General features: G+C 41.0%; 2 protein-coding genes across 10 annotated transcripts in view; both read right to left on the bottom strand.

Moving 5' to 3' along the window:
• Nucleotides 1-497: 497 nt before the first annotated feature.
• LOC135167651 (WD repeat-containing protein 47) lies at nt 498-18,343 on the bottom strand. Of its 6 annotated transcripts, none has more exons than XM_064131064.1 (11): nt 18,191-18,343; nt 13,512-14,205; nt 12,822-13,425; nt 12,390-12,738; nt 11,066-11,176; nt 10,905-10,983; nt 2,402-2,601; nt 1,954-2,123; nt 1,557-1,864; nt 1,260-1,482; nt 498-1,177 (listed from the first exon to the last, which is right to left on the bottom strand). In XM_064131064.1, exons 2-11 carry the CDS (start codon nt 14,184-14,186, stop codon nt 1,032-1,034), a joined length of 2,865 nt encoding a protein of 954 aa, XP_063987134.1. In that variant the 5' UTR covers nt 14,187-14,205; nt 18,191-18,343; the 3' UTR covers nt 498-1,031. The 6 variants fall into 6 exon arrangements, with proteins under 6 accessions (XP_063987134.1, XP_063987133.1, XP_063987132.1 ...); XM_064131063.1 differs by lacking the exon at nt 18,191-18,343 and adding an exon at nt 17,946-18,093; XM_064131062.1 differs by lacking the exon at nt 18,191-18,343 and adding an exon at nt 16,075-16,355.
• A 328-nt stretch (nt 18,344-18,671) lies between these two features.
• Nucleotides 18,672-24,764, bottom strand: part of LOC135167647 (E3 ubiquitin-protein ligase MYCBP2) — a 52,973-nt gene continuing 46,880 nt past the window's right edge. For all 4 annotated transcript variants that reach the window (XM_064131056.1, XM_064131058.1, XM_064131057.1 and 1 more), the window contains 2 exons: nt 19,598-24,692; nt 18,672-19,473 (listed from right to left, as the gene is read on the bottom strand). In XM_064131056.1, coding sequence (XP_063987126.1) covers nt 19,358-19,473; nt 19,598-24,692 — 5,211 coding nt within the window. In that variant the 3' untranslated portion in view covers nt 18,672-19,357. The remainder of the gene's footprint in view (nt 19,474-19,597; nt 24,693-24,764) is intronic.

The raw sequence follows: 24,764 nt of genomic DNA on the forward strand, positions 1-24,764 counted from the left end.
TTTCATTAATTTGAAATTAAAAAATTAACTTATATCTCACCTTTAAATGGATGTTTTTCCTCTAGATGATAATCATGAAGCTAGGGTCTCTCTTTTCCATTGGAACCGAATGACTTCAGTTCAATATGTTGTACAAACCAATAGTATATAATTTATTGTTCTATAGTTTGAGTACAGGATAAAATTCGAAGAAGCAGCTACAAAGCAAGGCAATGTTTAAAGCAGAAATGTTTAGTTTTTTTTACATGGAACATATAAATGGTGATGTCAATACATCAGGTCTTGCTGTCAGGATTTTATAATTTTTTCTACAATTTTTCTGTTTCCTCTATAGTTGACATCACCAACAGACAAAAGGACACTACTTTTACTTTCTTTCAAAAAAATCTCTATTGATAAAATATATAATATTTCTATAGATTTTTCTACGTCGTCTCTTTCAATCTATGTCAGCTATAACTCGCAGATCGGAAAGGCATGAATGATTACTTTATACGTTGGGTGACACATTTATTCGATAGTCGAATTAGATCATATAAATTAAACAAATCTCCCGATTGAACATATGAATAATCATGTATACGTTCCTCTAGGATAAAGAACAAAATATAACTGTACATGAAGATTTCTAGGTTTAATAAACGGGTCTAATCTCATTAAATTTATTTACATCGCAAGCTGGATATCTTATCCTGCGACAATAACGAAGCCAATAAAACTAGAACAGATAAAAAAAAAACATACTCTTGTAGAGGAGAAATGGACCCGTGGATATCTAAATGACATCAATAATTTACTTCCTGCTACTCATACGACAGCCCAGTCTTTTGTTATAATGTTAAAGAAGGAAAAGAGTATGACCAAGTTTGGATTCATCTTAATAATAATTGACATTGTTAATAATAACAATTTTTAAATGACGTAGAGTATTCAAAGAGCATAATAATAAGAGTAAAGAATTGTTGGTCATGGTCGATTGTGCGAAATCAATTAAACAGAACTCGATAATTCTGTTGCATATAAAAACAAATTTAAACTGGAGGTAATGCCCAAAGCGTTGCTGTTTTGTCTGCTGACGTACTGAGGAAAGAGAACTCTGTGGGATGCCATCGCCCAGAGATGACTTTATCCTGATGTTGCGCCACGACGACACTTGGCAATGGCATTGTCAAATCCCCTGAAAAAACAAAAAATTAAAATTTAATCAGTGAATGGACTGAAAATTTTTATCAAAAGAAAAATATTGATAAACGCCTTACGTTGAAGATCGGTGAGGACGAGTTTGTTATCATAGCCTGCAGTCAGCAAATAATAAGCAGACGGTGAAAATCGAATGCTCCTGATGTCAGCGGCATGAGGTTTAAAACATTGAACAGTCCTACCACCGCGAATATCGAATAAAACACAACTGCTGTCTTCGTGGCCAGAAACAAGAAGTCTGCCGGATGGATCAACACAAATTGCTGCCACCGGGCTCCCCACCTGTAATTCCCGCGAAATAAAATAGTCAGATGTCTGTATTATCTTCAGGAAATTAATTTCCAGTATTCACTTACTCTACTGCCAGGCACCGTCGCGGGTGTAACCATATTGACGCAGCCCCGGGTACGAAGATCCCAAAACCTGACTGTTTTATCCTGCGATCCAGATACAAACATAGCTCCACCCCAATTGTAAAGTGTCAATACGTGACCACTGTGTCCACTGAGTGCTTGAAAAGGTGTTCCAGTTGCACAATCTGTCACGTATATCTTACAATCCCCAGCTCCACCACTTATGAGTAAACTCGATTTATTCGATGTGTCCTCTAGGAAGCATAGATCACGTACTGTACCATCGTGCATCGTCAACTCCACCTCTTGACCTGAACATGAAAGACCCATTAGAAGTCGTGAAATTTTTTGCATCACATTATTTAACACGTCACGGATGAGCAGAGAAAAATAGATGAACCTTCGAGATTGGAGGTGTCTGCATTGAAACGCATGAGTTTAACCGTCTTATCATTACTTCCGGTGGCCATCAGTTGACCATCCGGTGTCCAAGCAAGACAGTAAATCGATCCTTTGTGGTGCTTCGTCCTCTTGAATAGAACTGTCGGCTGATAGGTCTCATGATCCTCCCTGGAATTTAGTGGAAGAATAAAATGAGAGTACTTTCTTTCGCCACCTCGTTCTCAAGGCACTGTCTAGTTTAGAATACCTCTCTAGTGTGTCAGTAATTAAATCAGAGACTAAAGTTGAGCAAGAAAATAATAAACTTTGAAATTTCCCACTTTCTCAATTCTTCGTCTTTAGACAAATTTCTTTAATGAGCATTTTCTATAATTGCACGTGCCTATTCACTAAGAAGTCTTTCTTCAGTGTTTTCATTTTCTTTTTTGTACCAGTCATCAACTCACCGAACATCGTGGAGTTTCGGGTAAGCACATATTCTGAGTGTTTTTGAATTCGATCCAACGGCATATAATTTTCCATGTGGATGAAATTCTGCACACCTGACTGCTTGAACATCCTCTAGTGCTGTTACAGGAACGAATCGAGGTCTTCCATTACTTCCGCTGCTGCCATTAGTTACATCTACATCTGGCTTCGGCTCGGGCTGCAAGAAATCCAAACAAATGCAATTGTTTCGATTGAATACTTCATTGAACAAAATTCTTCATGAGATATCCGTCCGGGAATTGGATATATTGACGTACAACGGGAAAAAGAAAGTGTTTTGAAAAAGAAATTCAAATTCCTATCCAATTTCCGGTCACTACCTTTCGTGTAACTCAGTGGTTCGCGCAAATGCGGCCACAATTACCACAGTGGCATTGCTTTTACTTTCGACAGTGACCGCGCCTCGATGAGCATCTTATGATAGATTGTATCCAGATGGACGCACGGATAGGAGAGTCAGAGGAGGATTTCATGCACTGACGAAACAACAATGCATTTACTTACGAGGACTTTTCATTTTTCTTCCAATCACAAAAATTAACACTCCTCTCAAATCAATATTTGGGACAAAAAATCGCAGTGTGTAAATCAAGAATCGCCAGTGGCGAACGATTTCTGCGATTCTTCGAATTTCATTCCCTAGATTTCTTTGTGGAAATCATGACTGAGTCGTTTGGATAGACAACAGCTGCACCAGTGTCCCGGTTTTCTGACGACTGAATCAAATTACTTGTATCATTATCCACATCATCTTATACGCACACTATCGGCACAAATTTACTCCACAGATTGAATAGGATTTCTAGTCATGGTGAAATTAATTCCAAAAAATATCCCAGACATCCCCCTTGGGTCGTTATACCAACGACGAAAATGATTAAAAAATTATCGAGATGCGAATAGAAGAGTTACGGGCAATGAAGATATATTTCTTCTCTATTCATCGACTGCTTGAGAATGAGGCTAAATCGATGATCTACGCTTTCCCAAACTGATTAACGAGCCGGAAATGTTCGACTTTTACAGCATTCGCTGTAGACCAGTGAATTTCAGCGAGTTACCATTTTATTTATCACTTTTTTAAAAATAAATTCATCAATTCATAATTCCCATTAATTATCAAAGTGTTTCAAAATATTTGTCGGAATATCTGGAGAGAGGTACTTCCGAAGATGACAGGTTTGTACCTTGTAATTGACTATGGTAATAATAAAAGTTGATGGACTAGTTCCACAATAATACCTTGACTCCTGCCCAAGCGTATAATCAACCGGTATTGCAAGATACCTTTTGATCTGATTAAAATTTCCGGTCGATATTTTAGGTACGACTATTAGGCAAGTTTATGTTCACGCGATTCAATCCAATTTAGCACCTCTGACTTGACTTTCACATTTCCAACTCATTCACCCATTTAGCGAAGAACAAAAAATGTAAAATCGATTCCACAAAATAATACCTCTCTCGCTGAATATCTGTGAATATAATTAAAAAATCTAGATGCGTTTGACAAATGATTCTTCAAGATAAATAATTCAAGCATAACCACCGAACAATCCACTTTGGCATCGGTTATCCACGCAAGAGAGCGACAGTTGTTTGCATTGCGAAATTGGACAACTTTCGAATGACTTTTCAGCAGTTGACGGCGTTATTCTAGTCATAATAAAACAGAAAATTATGGTGTTGACGATAGCCAAGCCTGTCTCCAATATTGTGAATGTTAATGACTATAAAATTCACTCGACGCCAATAAAAATCATTAATTTACCATATAACTCCCTCTCCGTCTGGAGCAATCCTTTCTCATGTCCCTTCGATGTCTATCCCCACTGCCAATGCCATTAATAGTCCTTAAACCCCCAACGCACTGATCATCAGCTTCCAGAAGATTTTCCATCGATCTCCTCGAATTGCGAAAATTATTTTTCGCATTGCTCTTCACTCTGTTACCATTCTCATCATTGTACTCCTCCCACTCGCTCAATTCGCTCCGAACATCTTCCAGTGATCGTGTTCTACCAACTGAACATGTACAGGGTGGAACACTGCTTCTTCCAGTACCATTTGACGAACTCTTCGTTTTACTTCTCGACTTTTCCATTATCATCATTCTATTGGTGATACCCAGGGGTGGTACTTGAACAGTCATCGCTGATGAGGGAGGTGGTATGGCATTTCTGTACATAGGTGTCAAATAATAGTAATCACGATTTTTATTCGGCCTCATTGGTGCTGGTAGATAATTGTAATCGTGGGGAGGTATGTGGGGTGTCACCCAACGAGTCAGTGCCTCCAATGGCATTGGACGATAACACATAGATGGTCCACGAGTTGCTGGATGATTACGATAAATTGCTGGCCATGGACGATGTTTCAATTCTGGTGCAAATCGCGAATCCATTCGTGGATCCAAAATACGTAGGTCACCCATTTATACTTAATAGCACCTTCGCGTGCTGCGACGCAGGAGATAAAGGAATAATGAAACTTTATTGAAATGAGAAATAAGCGGGAAGGTGAAATCAGTGGGTGACGCCGGGAAAAGTGAAAAGAAATCTCAAGAGAGAAAGAGAAAAAAAAATGAACAGGTATATTCGCTAGTGCAAGACGAGGCTCGCACTTTGCGGGCACGTATTACTCCTCTCCCTCCCCCTCCCCTCTCCAACCAATACCACCAACGTTTCTTCACTAATTAGATGTTCCAATATCAACAAAAAATTTCTCGCCTGATTTTCACTACTTTCCAACGTTGTAAAAATCAAATCCTGGGTATCAGACAATCATCCATGACAGAGGTTTTGTGGACGAAGTCAATTATTCCCCTAATGTTTTCTTTTACGATATTTTACGGGTATTATTAATATCCATTATCCGCACTGACAGTAATCACAGTCACTTATCAATGATTCACTCAAAATAAATCCAAAAATATCATCCAACACTCGATGAGATTTTATTTCTCAAGAGAAGTTTATCACGTTTGAATGATGCGATATTCCTCTTGAACGAACACATCCGGTATTTCTCATTCAGTCTCCCTATATCAATATGGAATTGTTTAAAAATTATGGTAAAACAGCTGCTGTAACCGAACCCGACAGTGTCTGGTGAACGAGTGCGTACCCATCAACATTCTCTCCAGTAACTACTAAGCGAAGAGGTTCGACCCACTTCTTTTCTCCGGTGCTACCCTCTCTCTCTTCCTCTAACTCCTCTTTTTTACTTTCTTGCATACAACTAATCTGCGAACACTCTCCTTCAACTAGTACGCTAATCAGCTTTACGACGTGTAATTACCTTTAATTATTCAATGATGATGTTATAACATTTTAAACTGTTAAAAGGAACAAATTATTATATTTCCCAACAGTGCGAGGCTACTTTCACTTGTGAAGCACGCTGGTTTCACGTGTCCTGGATTAATTCAATAGATTTCATGCTCATTCGTTTATGATAGCCGGAAGTGACAACGGGATGCGATTGATCTTCAGGTGATAATCTGATGTAATGATATGGCTGAACACTGGGTTACGCCCGTAGTTGGAAAATTTGTAAAATTTATTTTCTTGTAATTTTTCCTGCAGAGAAAAAAATACTTTTGCCCACGAATCATTTTCTTCTGAGAGAATCGATTTTCTTTCTCAATTTTATGACCCCATTTTGAATATTTATAAATAATTACATCCTTTCATTGGCAAGCAGATGCGGATGAAAAATCTCGTTCCACTTTAATGTTTTTTTCCAGTTGTTTTCATTCTCTTTATTTTTTGAAACAAAACGAGGAAAATTTCACTGTCGTCGTAGAGTGCTGTGATCCAGCACGAAAGGCGGTGTAATTTCCCCGATTGGACCGCTCAGGTGGGTCTAGTCTAGAATATTGTGCATCAAATACCGAAAAATAGGTCAGATGATTATTGCGGAGTAGAGGGGACATAATAACCCGCAATCTTGATAAACTACTTATTGATAAAATACCCGTAATTTTAATCCATCTGAGAAAGTCAACAGGCGACGAAGGACATGGTAAATTATCATAATTTGTCCGCTACAATGACGTGAAAGTAAATTTTTCCGGTAATTAAAGAGGGGGAAAAAAATCAAAAATTTAGAGATGTGGATAGAAATCTTAATTGTGAGACAAATTGTCACTTCAGAAGAATCAAATTCCTGGAATCTCTTTCACGGAAAATACCTTATAATAACAATATTAATGGTGACATTAAGTATTTGCAATTCTATGTGCGTCGTCGACTAAGCAAAGGTCGTTGAAACGCTGGGTCGAAGAATTTATGATAAAAACGGGTCCTCTTAACCGACTTTCGTGAATGAGGTACACGTGTCCGGGATATTCTATACAACTGTCTATACTGATGAATTGAGAAACTCTATAGTAGTGGAAGGTGATCAAATTATTGACGTTGTGAAACCTCCAGTCAAATCAATTCATTAACAAAAGCAGGAAGACAGATCGTTAGTAGGCGGTTTACAAAATAACTTCATTTCTGAATTTAAATTCAGTCGAGATAATGTAATAATCGATAATTCAAGAGATGACGTCGCACCGCCAATTTTATACCCGTTAATTAAAAAAAAATATCATGAATGTCAAATGGATCGACTGTTCTGCATGACGATTCGTTTTTATTCAAAACAAATGTTAATGTAATGAGCACACTCACGGAAAAACGAAGGTAAATGAGAAATAGGGAAATAAAAATGATATAAACAACCGCCCACATTTCACCACACAAGGAGATGATCAAATTTATGACAAGTCGTCAACAAATGGAATTCAATAAGAATTTAATGTTAGAATATTTTTTGTACTGTGTACAAAATTGAAATGCTATAAAACAATATGAAGATTGTCTTGAGTTCTCCTACATCCTGTGAAATTAATCCTTTATTGGAATTTCCTACGTGTGAAATTTTCACGACCAGAACATTTCATTTTTCCTATTGTGTAGTTTTAACTTCAATTTCTCTGAAAGTGAAGCAGAAAAAAAATATTCGGCTTTATGATTTAATGCCTATGAGGATCAATAACATAATAGGATATCGATCAGCCACAGATCGATCGACCTTTCAGTCTATGCCAAAGGGCAAGAGTTGTTAGAATATTTTCTTAGTTTCCTGTCACAAAAAATCAAACGAAAATTTTCACCACTTGAGTAAACATAATTTCGAGCAATGTCGAATGACTAAGCCCCGCGGATAGTGAACGGGGTTTTGTGACCATGCATGGCGCCGCAATGACGTCACCTCGGCATCAAACGGAATACCAAAGTCAAGTTTCAAGATCACAGCATGAGTACCTACTGTTCCTTTTCACCGAGGCATTAACTGTCCGATTAATAAATAATTCCATAAAGAAATACCTTGTCACTTTCCTCCCAAATGGGATCATCCCATCCCCCAGATGACCCAGAGGATCCCCTGCGTCCAGTGTCCCAAGAGTGTCTTTTAAATCCATCAAGAGAATCTGTCGAATATCTCCTCCTATCACTGGACCCTTGTCCATACAAACTCCCACTCTGATTCTTCTTAAAATTATCATCAGATCGGTGAAGGGCATCACTGCTCAATTTAACACTGAGATTTCCCCGCGCATTTCTATTGGCACCGGATATACAACTCTTCAAATTTCCAGTTGATACACTCCCCAGTAAATCCTGATTTCCATGGATTTTCTGGCTCACCGAGTTATCGAGACAACGATTTCCACCGTCTACTGAGTCCTTTTGCATTGGTGGACGTTGCAAACTTGTCATCGATTTGGCGACGTAATCTCGTCGAAGGGATGAACTAAAGCTGCCAAAGTTATCTTTCTTGAGGCAACCCATAGAACTACCCATTGGATTTTTCTTCAAAGGACTATGGGAATCCTTTCGTGCATGATTTATGGTGCCCATGGAGGCTGTCAACGGATCTCTTCGGAGAGTACTTGGAAATAATGAGGGATGAATTTCCTTTTTCATGGTGGATGTTACACCAAGTGAACTGCGTCTTCCGAGAAAATTTAAATTGTCTCTTCCTGGGGACGTCGTATTCACCGAGCTCCGGCGATTTGTGCAATTCTCCTTGAAGTGTTTACCATGTATATGGCAGCAGCGATCGATTTTTCGGTCAATTCTCACCTCGCAAGTGTCATCTTGAAGCTTAACGTCCCTGAACAAGGCCTCCAATCGACGAATTGCTGCCTGCTGATGGGACATCTTGACTCTCGGTGTCCTGCGTGATTTTATTCTTCTGGACAATTGGACTGTTTTCAACTTCTGTCAGACTGAATTCATTGAAAAATTGAATGCGTCCCAACACACGTCCGACGGCTTACTGGAGTGTGGGGAAACAACACAGGGGCGTCAAAGAGGTCCCCCGCGTGTCTCAACTTCCCCCTCCAATATCAATTTCTCGAGGTTTTTTCGCGCTGAGAGCGACTCACCTTATTAGGGCAAACTCACGTGGAGGATTATGCTGGGAAAATATAATTAGCACAATTCCTATAAACAATTGTTCATGGTGTCATCACTTTTCGTCAGTTGTTCATTAGTTAATCGATACTCCCAGTCCACGAGTGCAATTGATGACGTTGTAATCATGTAATAGCCTCCGTAATCCCCAGTAATTTTTGTCATCAGCCTGTCATCCAATTGGGGGGGCATCCAAGAGCCCTTCGAACAAAATCGAAAATTTGTTGTGGGCCCTTGTGAACAACCTACTTAGGGACCAGACGGCCAATATAACGGCTCATCATGGGAGACATGAACTTGCACGTGCAAGTCAAGGAAAAGAACATAAAAGTTTATAGCTTCGTGACTCAAGGTAGCGTGGAATGCTGCCAGATCCACTCAAATGTACATTCACTGCTGGAACTCAAGTATCCTAGGGTCAATGCTTGAATATCTCTGCACATTTGCCATCTCCATATGAATTTCTTCGTCATTGCTTGTGCTAAAATTCCGGATCCACAGACGATCATCAATATATTTCAAATGAACATCATTTGTTATTTAACATCCACCCCAGAGTAAATAATCACTAAGAGATTCCTACTTGATCAACGAAGTGTCGATTCCCAGACATCAACATTATCTACCGGTGTTAATTTTGCACAATCACATATCACCACGTGAATTTACGCAATTTTTATTTAATATTTTTTTCTCCACGCTGGTGACACAAATCTGTCAGTGTCAGATTACCACTGGTGCAATTGGTTGGTTTGACGCCTACGGAAGATGCATGTCGATTGCAGTTCACCTTGAAAATGTACGTCGACAGAGAGTGAATTTTTGTATACATCGTTCGTGAGACACGAGAAAAGATTTGGATTACGGGAAGATGATACACCGGTATAAATTGCCTTGTCATAATTTCGTTTCCCAAGGATGCGTTAACGCATTTGCTTAATGAACACTGAACATACGCAGTGTAGACTAGATACTGGGGGGATAATTGTTATCGCCGTTGTGAATCACACTGGATAAATAAACCGTCAGAAAAAATACTGACAAAAGTCGCTTCATTGAGGAAGTACACATTCTTCGATGACATGTGTAAACCGCCTACATGCGATGTACTTTTCGATGGTAATTTCAATGTTTTCGTGACCTAATAGGCCTTCCTATTGAGTGATCTACACAGATGACATCAATCTGATTTCAATACTTCGTAATGAGGTGGAATATTCAGCTACAATAATACAATGAGTTTTTGAATAATCGTGACAGGTATTGTCGTCCCTAAACAAAAACTATTTTGTAATGAATTGTACAGAGGAAATAGCTTTGTCTCATTGTGTATACGACGGCCATGGAAATATACCAACGATGTTCAGTGTAATTAAAAAGTTATTTTGGAGCACTAATTTCAATGCCCTCTTGACCAAGTTCACAGATAATAACAACATATTTCATTTAGAGTTTAAAAAAACTACATTTTTATCCCTTGACTTGCAGTCACGATGATTCACAAATTGTTTCAATCTTTTCCGCCACAAAACATGTTCATTTGAAAGCATATTTCAAATTTATTAGCAAAAAGAGCACTACTGAAGTTAACCGACAATTATCCACGTGTTTTCTGGAATGAAGACTAAGCAAAAAACCCCTGTTGCTCTTGATTGCTCCACACGTGTAATTTAATAAGATGACCGGCTTTATTTTAATCCCACCATTATCTCTGCACTAATGACAGATCAATCGAGTACCAGTTGAGCTACCTGACTCACCAGAGATATTCTTAAATGTTAGATTTGTACAATTGAAACGAATCTGTACAAGGAGAATAGTGTGAACTGCCCTCGTTCTTACTTAGCAGAATGAATCGTCCTTACTGTCCCATTTGCGTCCATTTTGGTATTTAGTGTCATTGAAGCCTCATTACTACTTCAATTGGCTTTGTAATTGAGCAGTTGTAAGTCAAGTATGATTATCGGTTTACTTTTTTTTCCCTTACCTTGCCTGAATTCACAATGTCGTAGTGGTCATCATGATGCCTCGATTCATAAACACTCGTTGCAGTTGAGTTTTGTCGGCTGTAAAATTTATGAAAATAAAAATACCAGTGAACAAAGCACTCAGTTTACTTGCTGAAGAAAAAATGATTAAACAACTCACGAGATTGGATCCACACCGTTGAGCCCAGGTTTTGGCGACTGGAGTCCAGATCTATTGGGTGTCGCTGGATGCACTGGTGAGGGACCTTTGCTCGCCAAATTCGACTTGTGACTGAAAGAATACAATATTTATGACTTGAAGTATGAAGTTCTGAATGTGTAGAAAAAATTTAACGGTCACTGGATGAGAATAAACAACCGTCTGTATTCGTGAGTTAAAATCCTCTGAATGATCTTGTTTTTACCGATTCGCAATGGGTGTGGATGAACGAGATGTCCGCAAGCTACACGTCGAACTGTGGCCATTGAATTTACCGTAAACAGGTCGATTATTCACCGAAACACTGACTCTCTCGGCGATACGAAATCGCGGTATTGTTGGTTTGTGATACATCATCTTGATTCTCTGTGATTCGCAATGCAAAACAACTATTGAAATTAGAGACTAAATTTTTTCCATAAAAAATTCATGGAATGACTAACTGCATCTCATGATGTGCCACAATCTGTCATATCGCAATATGACCGTACGACGCATTAAGATGAACCGATGCAACGAGAGTGTAGAGTACAACTGAAGAATACAAACAGCTTGAACCGCTGTTCCTGGCTAACGCGCGGCTTCCCTCGCCACAACAACAGAACTATATCTTAGCCAACGCCTCCATCACTCGTTGCTTTCATTTATTTATGCTTGTGCGAGTGGATATGTGCACTTGAAATGAATATCAATCACGTAAATGTTAACGTTAGGATTATTTCATTGTTGGTGAATTTTTACTCAGAAAACGGTAATAAAATGCTCCCGGTTTTCGGGAAAATAAATTCACGGAGAAGAAATGTGTACAAGACATGGAGAAAAAAAATTCTCTTTGGTACATGATAAGCTTGAAGCATCTAACAGCTGTCGTATCCTCGCACCAGTCGAGGGGAGCAGCTATTTCCTCTTTGTTGATGTCTTTAAAACGATATTACATTCGAGAATAAAAAACATGGGGAGATTGAATGGGGGAATCCACTGGGATATAATTCCAGATGTCTGGAAAACTTTCATTCTTCATCGTGAATGAAACGATTGATTCAGCCGGGAATTGCCCACCATTAAGAAAAAATGTTACACTTGACATTTCACGGTGGGATAAATTTAGCTCGTTAGACGAAATTAACAAGCGCACACCCAGCGCTCTCGTCTTTTCGCTTCTTATTTCGTCTTTAAATTTTTATACGGCTCGTTATTAATTAATCGATCAATTACGGAAAGGTTAAAAAGTTAAATGGCACAAAAAGTCAATGTATTTAATTATTAAATTATTTAAATTACTCACGTTTCATTTTGCAATCGATTGTCCACCAATTGGGCAGATATCGGTGCTGATAACTGTCGTACAAGTTCATCCCGCTCGCGTTCCTTGAGTTGAATGGTCTCTTGAAGTTTCTGTTTTTGCTTCTGATATTCTTTGAACAAATCCCCATTGTAACTTTGTTCAAGCTGTTGTTCACCAGTCATAGGACCTCGACTAGAAATTACCATGGAGTCTGGGGTCTTCTGAGTGAGACCCACGGGTTTGTCAGCTAGAGAATCTCTCCGCGAGCTTCGTGCGGTTGATGGGGCAGGGGATTCTCTTCCTGGCATACGTCGTTCTGGTGTTGATGCGGCTGAAGGATCAATTTTGCCTATTAGAGGAGAAATTCCCATTTATTTCATTGTTTTATTCAATATAACTTTTATTTATGACAAATGAAGAATAGTAACTGACCATCAGGACTCTTGGACTTTCCTCTCGCTGTCGAAGGGAATTTCGATTGTGCGGCGTTGGCAATAGCCTCCTGAATCGATGGCAATTGCTGGAATTCCGCGTAGCTCGAGCTGAGAAAAACATCTCCCTCATTTTCAAACAGTCTGTCAACACTCGTATTCATGAGTTTATTATTTTTAAACCCAGTCAAATGAAAACTAGCGAAAGATGAACGAGACATCGGATTGATATCACCAGTGGATAACGCCATGAGCGCCGCCGACGGGAGAGTAGCATTTTTCGGTCCCGGACTTCTCGGCCTGGGCCCTTCAAGTGCCGGTACTAAACTCCTAGACATCATATCCGCTGCTGATCTCGGTCGTGTGAAGGGCATTGCACTGTGTGGAAAAGTCTTTGGTTTTATCGGTGTGATGAGCATATGCTCCGTCCATGATGTTTCAAGCGAGGGCCTCTCCAATCTCTCAACGTCAACGTTGAGGGTCCGCTGGGCGAACGGCACCGCAAATGTGTCAGGTGGAATACTCTGTAGCCATGAGAGGAGACTTAAATCAGAATCACTGAAACCCACGGAGCCATCCAGTAATCGGGAAAAACTCATTTCCACCTGAAAATATCGAGGAACAAAAATTTCATTGAATCCATCAATTGATTGGGCAATTAATTTAGAAAAAAATGGATGATCGTCGTTACCTGTTCGCTCTCCTTGGAACCAGTGGCCTTCGCCTGACAGTAATTAACACAGGACTCGTATAAAATCCCCTTGATTATTAGCTGTATCAAACGATCATTTTTGGCAGATGTTATGGGATGATTGGGATCAGTCTTCCTATCTCCGGGTAAAAATTTCTCCACTAATGGATGAACCTCCCGGAAACATTGGACTCTTGCATTGCTCGGATTCCAGTCTTTATACTGCAAATGATCAGTCAATCTTGGCAGAGTAAGTAATAAACATAGACTGCTGTATTCTTCTTTAGAAGGCGCCACTTTCTCAAGGTCACTCAATACTTTAACAACTTCCTCAACAGCATTGTCAACACTGCCATTTGCCCCACTAATGACATTTGCCTCAGACTTTATACAGAGAAGCTCTACGTACTTGTGACGTAGTATTGAATAAGTAAATTTTCGCATATCAAAGTCTGGTAGTGCCTCCAGGGGCTGAATAAATTCCAACACATCATCCCATTGTCCATCGAGTATTAATTGTCGGAGAAATAACACATCGTCGCTGTATTGGCCATTTATAACTCCTGTTTCACGTTCAAGTGACAATTGCGATATGTGAAGGTCTCGGCTGTGAAGAAATTCAAGGGTCAGACGCACCACGTCCTCCTCGCGCAGCGTGAGATGCGCCGCCGGCATCACGTACCGAATCCGCAACCTGAAATATTCAATATTCGATGTGAAATAATTCCATCACCTGACGTTCACTAATTATTGTTCATCAAATAATGCCTGAGTTAATAGTAAGTGCGCTATCGTACTGATTTTTACAAAGTACCTCACACTCTATTGACACTTCAATCATGATTGTGCTTTCAGCATTCAGAGGGATTCCTACTCGTGCAGAAAATAGGGGCTTTCTAATTTATTATCGCCTAAAGTGAAACACATATGTACATGGTTAATCGGGGAGAAAAATCTCTAATAAGTTTGTGTTTTTTTTCGGATGAGAAAATATTTTCTTTTTCACTCTCGTGAACGCGTGGTACACGTCCATACGAGTGCAGTAACTGGTATGGAGTGAAGCTCTTCGGTGACTGCCTTTGAAAACCACAAAAAGCTATCTTTGAAAGTATTCTGAACCGCGCGCAGTCTCTCAGCTGTGTCTGGTGAAACCTTTCCCTACGCAAAGGTTTTTCCACTTTTCGTTCTTTTCTTCTATTCATTGTTTGATTTTTTTGTTACAAAAATAGACCGAGATAGGCGCATGCGATAGAATTTTTTTTACTGTTGCCCTGACATGCAAATGAATTTCATGAGGAGATTTTATGGGATATCTTCCATAAGAGGGAGTTGCTTTTTTCAATCGACAATTTATTGTCCTCTTCATGTGATCGTTCAGCCGACTTGACGTCCAAAAAACACTGAATTCATTTGTCTCATTAATAAAACCGGAGAGGCCTCATTTTTTCCCGGTTTCCCGGAAGGTACAATTTTCAATGCCTTTTAATCTCTGAAATTTATTCCTGTGAAGAGCTACTACTGGTAATGGCGCTGGCTTCATTGAAAAGCATCACCTCTGACCTCGTCGGCTATGCTATCCCCGGCAACGAGTTTGCTCAAGAAGATGGGAAAACGTCGACAACTGCCCCTTCACCTCACCCCTCTCCCTATTTTAAAGTTTCTACTCTTTACCACCGTACATTCCACGATGCAACAACACCTGTACATACCCTGAAAAATAAATGACACCTTGGAAAAATAAAAAGCCCAGTCACCGGACAATCGTGAATCCGGTTGACTCCGTTTCGACTATCAGTCGATGTTCAACGGATATCGATCTACCAGAGATGTACCCCGCGAGTAATAATATCATAATGATTGACCAGACAGAGTGATCATCAAACGGAAAGTACCCACAGCCGGAGGTAAACCGGAACCGGAAGTGCGTGCCACCGAGTAAACAAAATCGTGCGGCACCCATCAACTTCTCCTACCGATTTCACTCTATCAGCAGTAACAATGACATAATAAACAATACAATGATCCCGAGACTCTGAGGCTGATTGAGGCGAATTTTTCCTGAATCAATTTGGACTAGAAGTCGAATAGATACGTCGGCTTAATGTTGGTCAGAAAAATCGGGGCCACAAACAGCCAATGGGTTCTTACACGTGAACTGACGTGCCGAGACGTTACTTGGTGCAATGTCCGTTCCGGCCCGGGGGTTCCTCATAATTGACCAATGTACATGTGTATACCGTTCGCCGTGTGCGTGTCCACGAATATCAATTATCATTGAAAAAATATGATGAGGTCATTTTAAATGGCAATGAAAATTGAACGCTAAAGACTCAATCGATTAGAGACACACGATTTGTAAATAGTACGAAATTCAAACGGATGTATGAAGTAGGCCTCGTACTTTCGATCGTTGATTTTCACGGCTATAAGAGATTTCTCGAGACGTATGTCGTCTTGTCGCTTTGAGGGGAAAAAAAATGATAATTTGCAGGGGGATTTCACCGACCTGAAAACCCCGAGGGATAATTTTTCCCGTGAATTTTCCATCAGAGAATTAACTCACCTGCCGAGTGTGTCCGCCGAAATATCCTCAACTACTGTAACCGTCGACGACGTCACAACGACCATCGTGAGATAACGAAAAATTGCATTCCACAGTGAAATTTAATTAAAAATCAGAAGAGAGATTTTTGATTTTTCCCAAAGACCTGGGCCCACATTAACCGATCAATGAATAGGGAAATTCGTCGATCGACGACTTAAATTAACCGAAATGATGCATTTGATTTTTCGGTGGATGTGAAATAGCACTGACACGATCCGCAGAATAAGAGGTAGTGAATCAAACTGAGGCTGTGCGCCAAGTGCGGCGCATTCACCTTATGTGCTGCAGCACAATGAAGTACCGAAGACTCACGGCAGCCAGCTACTATGCATATAGCCATGTAAAGTCGACATATTTATCGTATAAAAGTAAAATGGATAGTGAAGCGGTGGAATCATTCTGAAGAGACACAAGGGACGTTTAAATTTTCTTCCCTGTGCGGAAGCTAGACACAAGCAATTTCCGAGAATCAACTCAGCTACGAGCGATTCAAACGAGTAATAATCCAATTACCATTAATCGAATTGCCTAACAATGGGTAACAAATTGTTAGATTGCACGATTGTGAATTCTTCAGGGTGTACAATCGCCTACAATATTTGTCCTCCAATCATTATCAGTTCTTAATTAAGAGGTCATTAATCTGCACCACGGAATTTTACGTCCCCTCTCTTTGATGAACATAAACGAGGCAGCAAAAAACGTCCTATCAATTTCACATCTTAAACGTCACACTCTAGATGTTATAGAATTCATAAAAGTGCGGTAGCTAAATCCGTTAGTGTTCTTTACTCAGAAAATAAGGAAAAGAACAAGGAGATGATGCGAAGTGTCGGTGGAGGACAGGGGGTTTTTATCGTTTTACCAAATTGTAAAAATTGTCTGGCTCACACGTGTTTTTCTCATCATCCACGAACGTTCATGCGCAGATGAATTTTTAAGAGATCATCTCTGATGTACATTCTCAAGTGGAGAGCCCAGAAGGGGGCAAATATCAAAGAATCCATAGCACGAGAGAAAAATGCATATTTATGAGACATTTCTCGTCTGTTTTCAACATCTCGGCTATCCCCTTTAATCTTCAATGCAGAAACAGTAGAACATGTCAATGTTGTCCCTGGATAACGGGACAATATACCCTCTCTCCTACGATAAGCCGAAAACTCGTTTCGATTCCCCGATATAAAGTTGAAAAAATGTAAGACAAATTGTGCTCTCCCAGGGACAAGCTCAATTATACCAGCCAGGATTCACCGAGGAAGCAGCATTAGACGGACTTCTCTCTCGCACAGGTGCAGCACAGGTACATAATGTTGCATTGACGATAAGAGAATGGACATCTAACTAAAAAGACGTTCTCGTCGTTGATTTTATTCTCGTATTCCCGGTTCATGTGATTACGAGTCCAGAGCTCCACATTATTAATCATCCCAATGTCTCGTCGGTTGTCTCAGTATAACGGTCATTCACATACAATGTTTTTATGTCTTTTTCCACCCTTTTACCTCTACAAAGTGCAATAAAATTTTGTTATTTATGCACAGATCATTATTTTTTTCATGACCATGAGGCCCCAAGAATGGGGACAAGTCTGGAAACACTCTTTTAGGTTAGATTCCAGGAGAATCGCAGTAATTAAGAACTATCGATCACAAGTTAGTGCTCTTAAAAACAAACTAATTCAAAAGACAGTTATTTCGAGAGTGAGTCTAGCGGACCATAACAAGTGAGACAACCGCTAGATGAGTGTCCGTAGATCGAGCTAATAAAAATGGATTGACATCGTAGAAAGAACGAGCTATGGAAATTAGTCCGACCGTTAAACTCACCATAAAGTCACGAAATTCATGCCCCATTGGACCGAATATTATATTGACAACTGCGTATTTTAGGAAACAAGGAGTAATTAGACGTATTCAAAGAGCTCAGAGGAGTGATAGAGGTTGTGGACATTCCCAACGTCTTATCCAAATGATAACTAACTTCTCGGGAAGTGTGTGTGGGGCTTGTTGATTTGCAAATACAGTAATGATGTAACATTTGTTGAATGGCGCGTAAATAAAGGCTTACTTACCGCTGTCTCAAACAAAAAACGTCACGATAAGCACACTAATGCACATGTACACAAGTCTATTCACACCTCTTTTGCACCGTACGGCACTAGCGGCTGCTAGCAAATAAGCCGTCTGCTGTTGTTTGCCGAGCTCAACGCATGGGAGCGCTGCGAACAGGTGACTAGTGCCACCAGCTACCAGCAACCTCGGGAACTGGTGACATGGGAGGATTTAATCGCAATTGACTTAGCCGGCGGGGGGTCGCAAACGACGATAGGATCGACGGTGGCGCCACTCACTGCGGGGGTTGGTACTAATATGGCTGTGCACCTGGCATGGTGGATTGTTAATTATTTATTTAAAAATAAATCTGAAACTGCAAAATTAAAATGATGATGATTTGTTATCCAAGGGGCTATAAACAACTCAATATATGTATTATAAATAATAAAAATAAGATTATTTTTATCCAGTGGGCAAAACGAAATAAAAAATATCAAATAATAAATACATAAGCCTTGTTTTTTTCATTTTTTCGTTACAAATAATGCGATTGCAATAAATACATTTCATGCGAATCAACGCAAATTCTTAATTTACGATTTTCTTTTTATTCTATTTCATTCAATAATAAATAACTAGTTGAGAGATGCGCTTCAACAGCGCATGCACTTTCGTATGGAAAAGTATAAAATAAAAATGAAAATCGATTGGAATTGAAAATACATCCAGTGATATTGGATATTTGTTCCTAAATAGAAATCATAGAATTCACGTTTATCCTCGTATTTATGTCAAAAATCTAATCTCACAGAATGATACACATAACTCACACACTCATTGTCTCTTTCTCTCTTTCAATGATTTACTTTGCATATTCAATCACCCTTGATCTCCTTAGAATTAAAGTTTGTAACTCCTAATATTCTCGTAATGTGTTTTCCAATTTGAAAACCATTAATTGTCCAACGCTTATAAATTTTCAAATGACTCTGTAATTACTCACAATTAAAAAAAAACGATGACTCTTTCGGAACACAAAGTACTATTACGTTATTATCGACATATGATGAATGAATTCAATGTCAATTCCACAGCGTTAATTACGTTTACATTTTAATAATAAGTTAGATTTAGCCTCATTCGGTAGTCTTTTTTTTATTTGAAAAATGAGACATGAGGAAGATTTAGAAGGTGTGTGCGTTGCGACAAATGCCGCAACCGAGGGCAAACTCTTCCCCAGTGGGCGGATGTTTAACGTGCAATGGACACTCGTCACCTTCCAGTTGTTTAGCTTTGGGGCCTGAAAGTAACAAAAAAATCCAAATAAATTATATTTCGTCATTGGTCTTTGTGTTTGATTTTCCAACCGAAAGAACATTAGTTTCATTGCTATCAATAATCAAATAAATAAAATAGTAAATTACCAGCAGGACATGACGGTAGTTCGCTCTTTGGAATATTCGTGACACGTTGAAAGTCGTCGTGGCAGGGGTTACAGAAGTGAGTTGTCCCGAAGCAGAAGAAGACAGCTGTCGAGCAGCAATATCGACACTTGTACTCGAGAAAGTCTGCCCCATGCTTAGGACACATCTGAGCCCTTGCCACGTCACTGCAGCCACCGCATACCAGCTCGGTGGGGTCAAAAGACTCACCACCGAGCTGGGCATCGCACCTTGCTTCACCACCGTAATACGCCTTCTGGCACTTGTAGCACACGTAATAAGCGTAACGGTCCATAGCATAAGCTGCTGGATCCTGATAATAACGACCTCCCGGAGCTGTCACAGCGTCAGCCTTGTGCAAGCCCTCGTACTCCAATCGCATCAAGGCTTTTCTCCGTACGTCTGTGTAAAGTTCTTTTATGCTGGTCAAATTTTCAGTCAAAGTAGGATGTTCCATCGAAATTTTGCAAATCGGGCACAAGGAGAAGCCAAAGGTTATTCGAGGTCCCACCCACCTCTTCATCAGTACATTTCGACAACAGTGAAGGTGGAAAACATGGCCGCACTGAAGTTGAATGGCTGGGGCACAGGAGAGTGCCTCGGTGAAGCAGATCATGCACATGTCATCGGCATCTTGCTTCAACTGATTATCGGATTGGCACCGATGGAGACAGGGTAGACAAGTCTTTTCATTCCTGACACCTCCGCAGATGTGTCCACACGGATGAATTTTACTGCATGCGTTCTTAGCGTGCTCTTGACAATCATGATCAGAGCAAATATTACCGATTGCCAGGAGTCCAGTGTTTCCCGTTGTCCCACAGAATCGACAAACACCAGACGTTGCCCCAACGCTCTTGCTGGGAGCTCCATCTCTGAATTCAATGAGAGCCTTCAATGTACGACTGTCTGCCAGTGCGAGGATCCAAAAGAGCTTTGTCCTTCCACATCCCTCGTGGAGATCGACCCTTATGGCCTCCTCTTCTTCCTTACACACCTGGCGGATGTGCATTCTCGTTCGTCTATGAAGGTGCAATACTCGATCACAGTCACCGCAGAGATTTCCACAGAGATTGCACTGGATAATTGCTGTTGTCTCGCCATCATCGTGATTGCTGCACGTTGGCCTCGGTGGAGGTGGCTGGCCGTCCATTGTGTTCCACTGGCCCGAGGACAGCCTCTCCACGTGATCAGAATCGAGTACACAAAGGGAGGAGAGAGCGAGCCAGATTGTTGGGGATTTTAGGCACTCTGTGGGCTCGCGAATTTTTTCATCGAGTCTAGTCAAGTTCAGAATGTTTTCGGCTATAGCTGCTTTCGTTACGGACGCCCAAGCGTCCGATAATTTGCCAGCTGCCATATCCTTTAATAATTGGATTATAACTTCTGCGAGTTTTCGCGTCATGCAGCCTCGTAACCACCACCTTGAGCCCAAAAAACTCTTCGGATGAATACTTGTTGCCAGAGTTATCGTTTGCAAGGCTTTTCCATTCTCCTTTCCCTTGACTTTCACCTGAACTGTCAATGCCTTTGCGATGCAACTCAAGAAAACATCTAAAATCCTCAGGGAATGCTCGTTAAAGCCCTCGTCTTCGCTGCAATTTACGGCTGAAATTATACTGAAGTCAGTGGGTGGAGTTTTGTCCATTCCCAAAACACTCGCCAAAGAGTAGGGTTTTATTTCCGGTAAAATTCTTCGTAAAAGCGACGTTACTTGTCGTTGTACTCTGGCTGACCCAGTGTGGAGGAGACTGAAGAGATCTCTCAAGAGACCCCATTGGTAAGACAAGTAATTTCGTCCCACAGAACTTCCACTCAAAGCGAGAACCATCGACAACATCTCAAAGCAGTACGTGTCCGATGGTTTTTGGGTATCACTGGAGTCACTCAAAAGACTATTGATCGGAGTTGGTGAGCACAGAAGGTTCTCCCATTCCTCACGAAGTCGTGTCGTTTCCTTTCTTATCGCTTGAACGATATGAGCGCACACCTGTTTCTGGAGATGTGTCAATTTACTTCGACTGAATAATATGCCAACCATGTGCTCTCGGAGATCGTGACTATCCTCTAATTCATCATTACTTGTCTCAGCTGGCTCCATTTGCGGCTGTTGCTGCTGCTGTTGCTGTTGTTGATTATCGCCCTGGATTAATTTACCAAAGACTTGAGAAGTGATGAGACGGAAAACTTTGAGGGTCTCAGCTTCACAATTTCGTTGTTGAATCGTAGTCGAGCTCAATTGTTTACCGATCCTCAAGGATTCACCGTCGATCTCTCCAAGAACTCGAATTTGCCTGATTCTCAATGAATTATCGGGACCTTTGAACTCTAACCCAATGATGTTATGCCTCGTATTGCTTATGTGACAATTTATCCATCCCGCTGATCTACTCTCAATCTCCACAGATCGTAATTTAACCATTTCATCGATATTGAGGCCAGATTGAAAGGTAACACTGGAGACCTTGTGCGCGAGATCACGGCAGTTATCGATATGAATATAAATTATTCGCGGGAATGTATGGGCTGAGCAAATAATGCTGATAGTCTTCGTCTTATTTCTATCCTCATCTCCCGACTCCCAGAATGTCTCCGTCGAATTATCAGTAAGATGTCCAATCATGGCCTGGCGACTCGATGCTTTTATCTCCACCCCTCCAGTTAAGTCTTTGAGTGCTTCGACAATAGCCGTAATTTGTTGAGAATGAGTGGACTGATGGCTCTCGTGCATGCTCATCGTCAGGTCTTCTTCCCCTTCGCATCTGGACAAAATTTTACTGATGTTACTAAAGACATGGCTTCGATGGAGGAACACATGATCAGCTGGGGTGAATTTAATTCCCCAACATCGAACAGCAGCCTGTTGCAGAGGTGATCCTGGTGGCGGTAAGAGCATGAGATCAGCGATTGTCTGGAGAAGTGTGTGAAATGATGTTCGCAGTGGATTACCAGCCTCGCCAGCAACTACTAAATCACTCAGGGGGTGTTCGCAAATTCCCGTCATGTCCGGATCGTCTTTCTTGTCAGCCTCCGCTTGAGGGTTGTCATCGTCGTCAGTAGCTTCGTGAGCAGGTGTCAGGGATGCCACGAACCACCACAGAAGATCGTGCAGGCAAATTGGTTGTGTGACACTTCGCAAGAGCCAGTTAAAGGCCTGCATCGCGTAGACTCTGCATGCAGCTCTTCTCAGCGCCTGCTTCATGGCTAATTGAACGTGTTGGAGATTGTGCTGTTGAAGGACGAACAGCATAACAGGTCGCATGAGAATCTCCAATTTGTCAGTCGTTGGAATTTCATTCTGACTTGATACTATTGCTGATTGATCCATCGATGGAACAAGTTTTTGCAGCGCTGCTGATGGATAACAGAGCAATGAGGAGCCTGCTTCGCTGGTCATCTCACTGCTGCTGTTGTTGCGCTTCCTCATCATCACAACTCGTCCATCATTGCTATTCCTCGACCAAGGGCCACCAGTGGACATTGACACGGATCGATGAAAAACTCCACGAGCTTTTCCACTTTCAGAGTCACTGTCACTCATGGGACACTCGGATAGGGGTCTTCCAGTGGCAAAGTTGGTGTTTGAGCTCTCATAAATATTCACTTGACCAGTCTGACGCCGCAGTGTCTCCTCGTAGTATTTATCATCGTCATGGCTCTGAGAATTATGTAATCCCAGGGCTTGGAGGCACTGAAATGGGCCCGTCGGAGGAAATGGCCCGGCTTCAGGGGGACTGTAATTCTCAGCAACAGACGAGAGAGTCTGGGATGGCCTCCTCTGCTGTTTCGGAATATTTACTCCAGAGGCACTTGACAGGTCCAACAAAAACATGGCATTATTTTTCATTATTACGTGACTCTCGTTGCCGTTCGGGCTGATCATTGGTGACAAAGGACTTTTTCCTTTTCTTCTCGAAACAATTCCAATCAGTCTTTTTCCTCCTTTATTTTTACGTGCCTTCAAATAATTATCACGACACGAGTCGCAAATCAGATACCAACATGTTCCACCGAAATCACTGTCACCGCAATTACCTGCCCATCCTGAGCAGTAATTACCAACATTGTTGTATCCCATTCCTCCCGAATGCCAACCACATCCTGGATGCATTGTTTTCATGTGATACGTAACTGGATGGGGAAACATAAGTCCACACAATTCACAAGTTGATTCCGACTCTCCCGCACCCTCGGCAGGACTACATTTCCCCATCACTTTGCCCCAATCTTTTTTCTTTCTGTTGAATTTTTTCTCCTTCTCCTTTGATTTTTCATCCTTACCAGTCTTTTCGTAATTACGTTTTGGAGTTTGTATCAACTGTGATATGGGACTGGGTAGAACCGTCTGCTGTTCAATAGCTTGAAGACAATTACTACTGAGTTCCTCCCAAAGAAAAACAAGACTCTTCAGAGCTGGGGGTAAAATGGCCACAGTGTGACACTCGGGTAATGCAATAAGTTTATCCGATATTTCCTCTTTTATCGATGAATCTTGTTTTTTTCTGCTACGATTGGCATTGGCACCTGCTGCGGACCTAGTCAATGTCTCAAGAGTGCTTGGCTGAATGTGGAGATAGCTGCCAGCATTTGTTACCTCGACCGAGTGCCTCTGACGGGCGCGTTGCTCTTTAGTCAACTCCTCTTTTTTATCACTGGCCTGAATGACAGGATGTCGTGTCACCACAAGAGCACCATTTTTCGGTAGTGTTGGATGAAATTTCAGAAAACTAGCGCATGCCATGGCATCGTGAACTATTCCCTCGTGCCATAAAAATGCGGCAAACACAGCGCGTAGACATTCGGCGACTGAAGGACTGATGGCTTCTTTCACTTTTTCTCGATTTAGAGGTAATGAGCGCGAGGGATTCGGGGATTGGGAATTATTAGCTGGAGAAATGGCACGTTTTGCTCGAATTTTCACACCTTTTGTGTGATCCCTTCGAGTTACTTTCGGAGAATGACGTTCGTCCTTCGTGCCCGACGCTCCTATGCTGAAGTGACCCTTCATGGCGGTTGCCGGAGACTCCGGACTTGTTTGGGTCTGGGCCTGAGACATTTTTCTATTTTGCTGGCCGTCCTATTTGAAAAAAAATACCGCATGTTCATTTGAAATATTCGAACCTGTTGACTGTCGTATATTTAATGATAA

This window comes from Diachasmimorpha longicaudata, chromosome 11 (genome assembly GCF_034640455.1).
Source record: "Diachasmimorpha longicaudata isolate KC_UGA_2023 chromosome 11, iyDiaLong2, whole genome shotgun sequence".
NCBI lineage: Eukaryota > Metazoa > Arthropoda > Insecta > Hymenoptera > Braconidae > Diachasmimorpha > Diachasmimorpha longicaudata.

Excerpts from the sequence above, each read along its gene's own strand:
- LOC135167651 (XM_064131062.1), bottom strand. The coding sequence starts at position 16,139 with ATGGTCGTTGTGACGTCGTCGACGGTTACAGTAGTTGAGGATATTTCG. Across the intron at positions 1,865-1,953 it reads AGACACCTCCAATCTCGAAG|GTCAAGAGGTGGAGTTGACG; the intron begins GTTCATCTATTT and ends TTTCATGTTCAG. Across the intron at positions 1,178-1,259 it reads CGTCCTCACCGATCTTCAAC|GGGATTTGACAATGCCATTG; the intron begins GTAAGGCGTTTA and ends TTGTTTTTTCAG.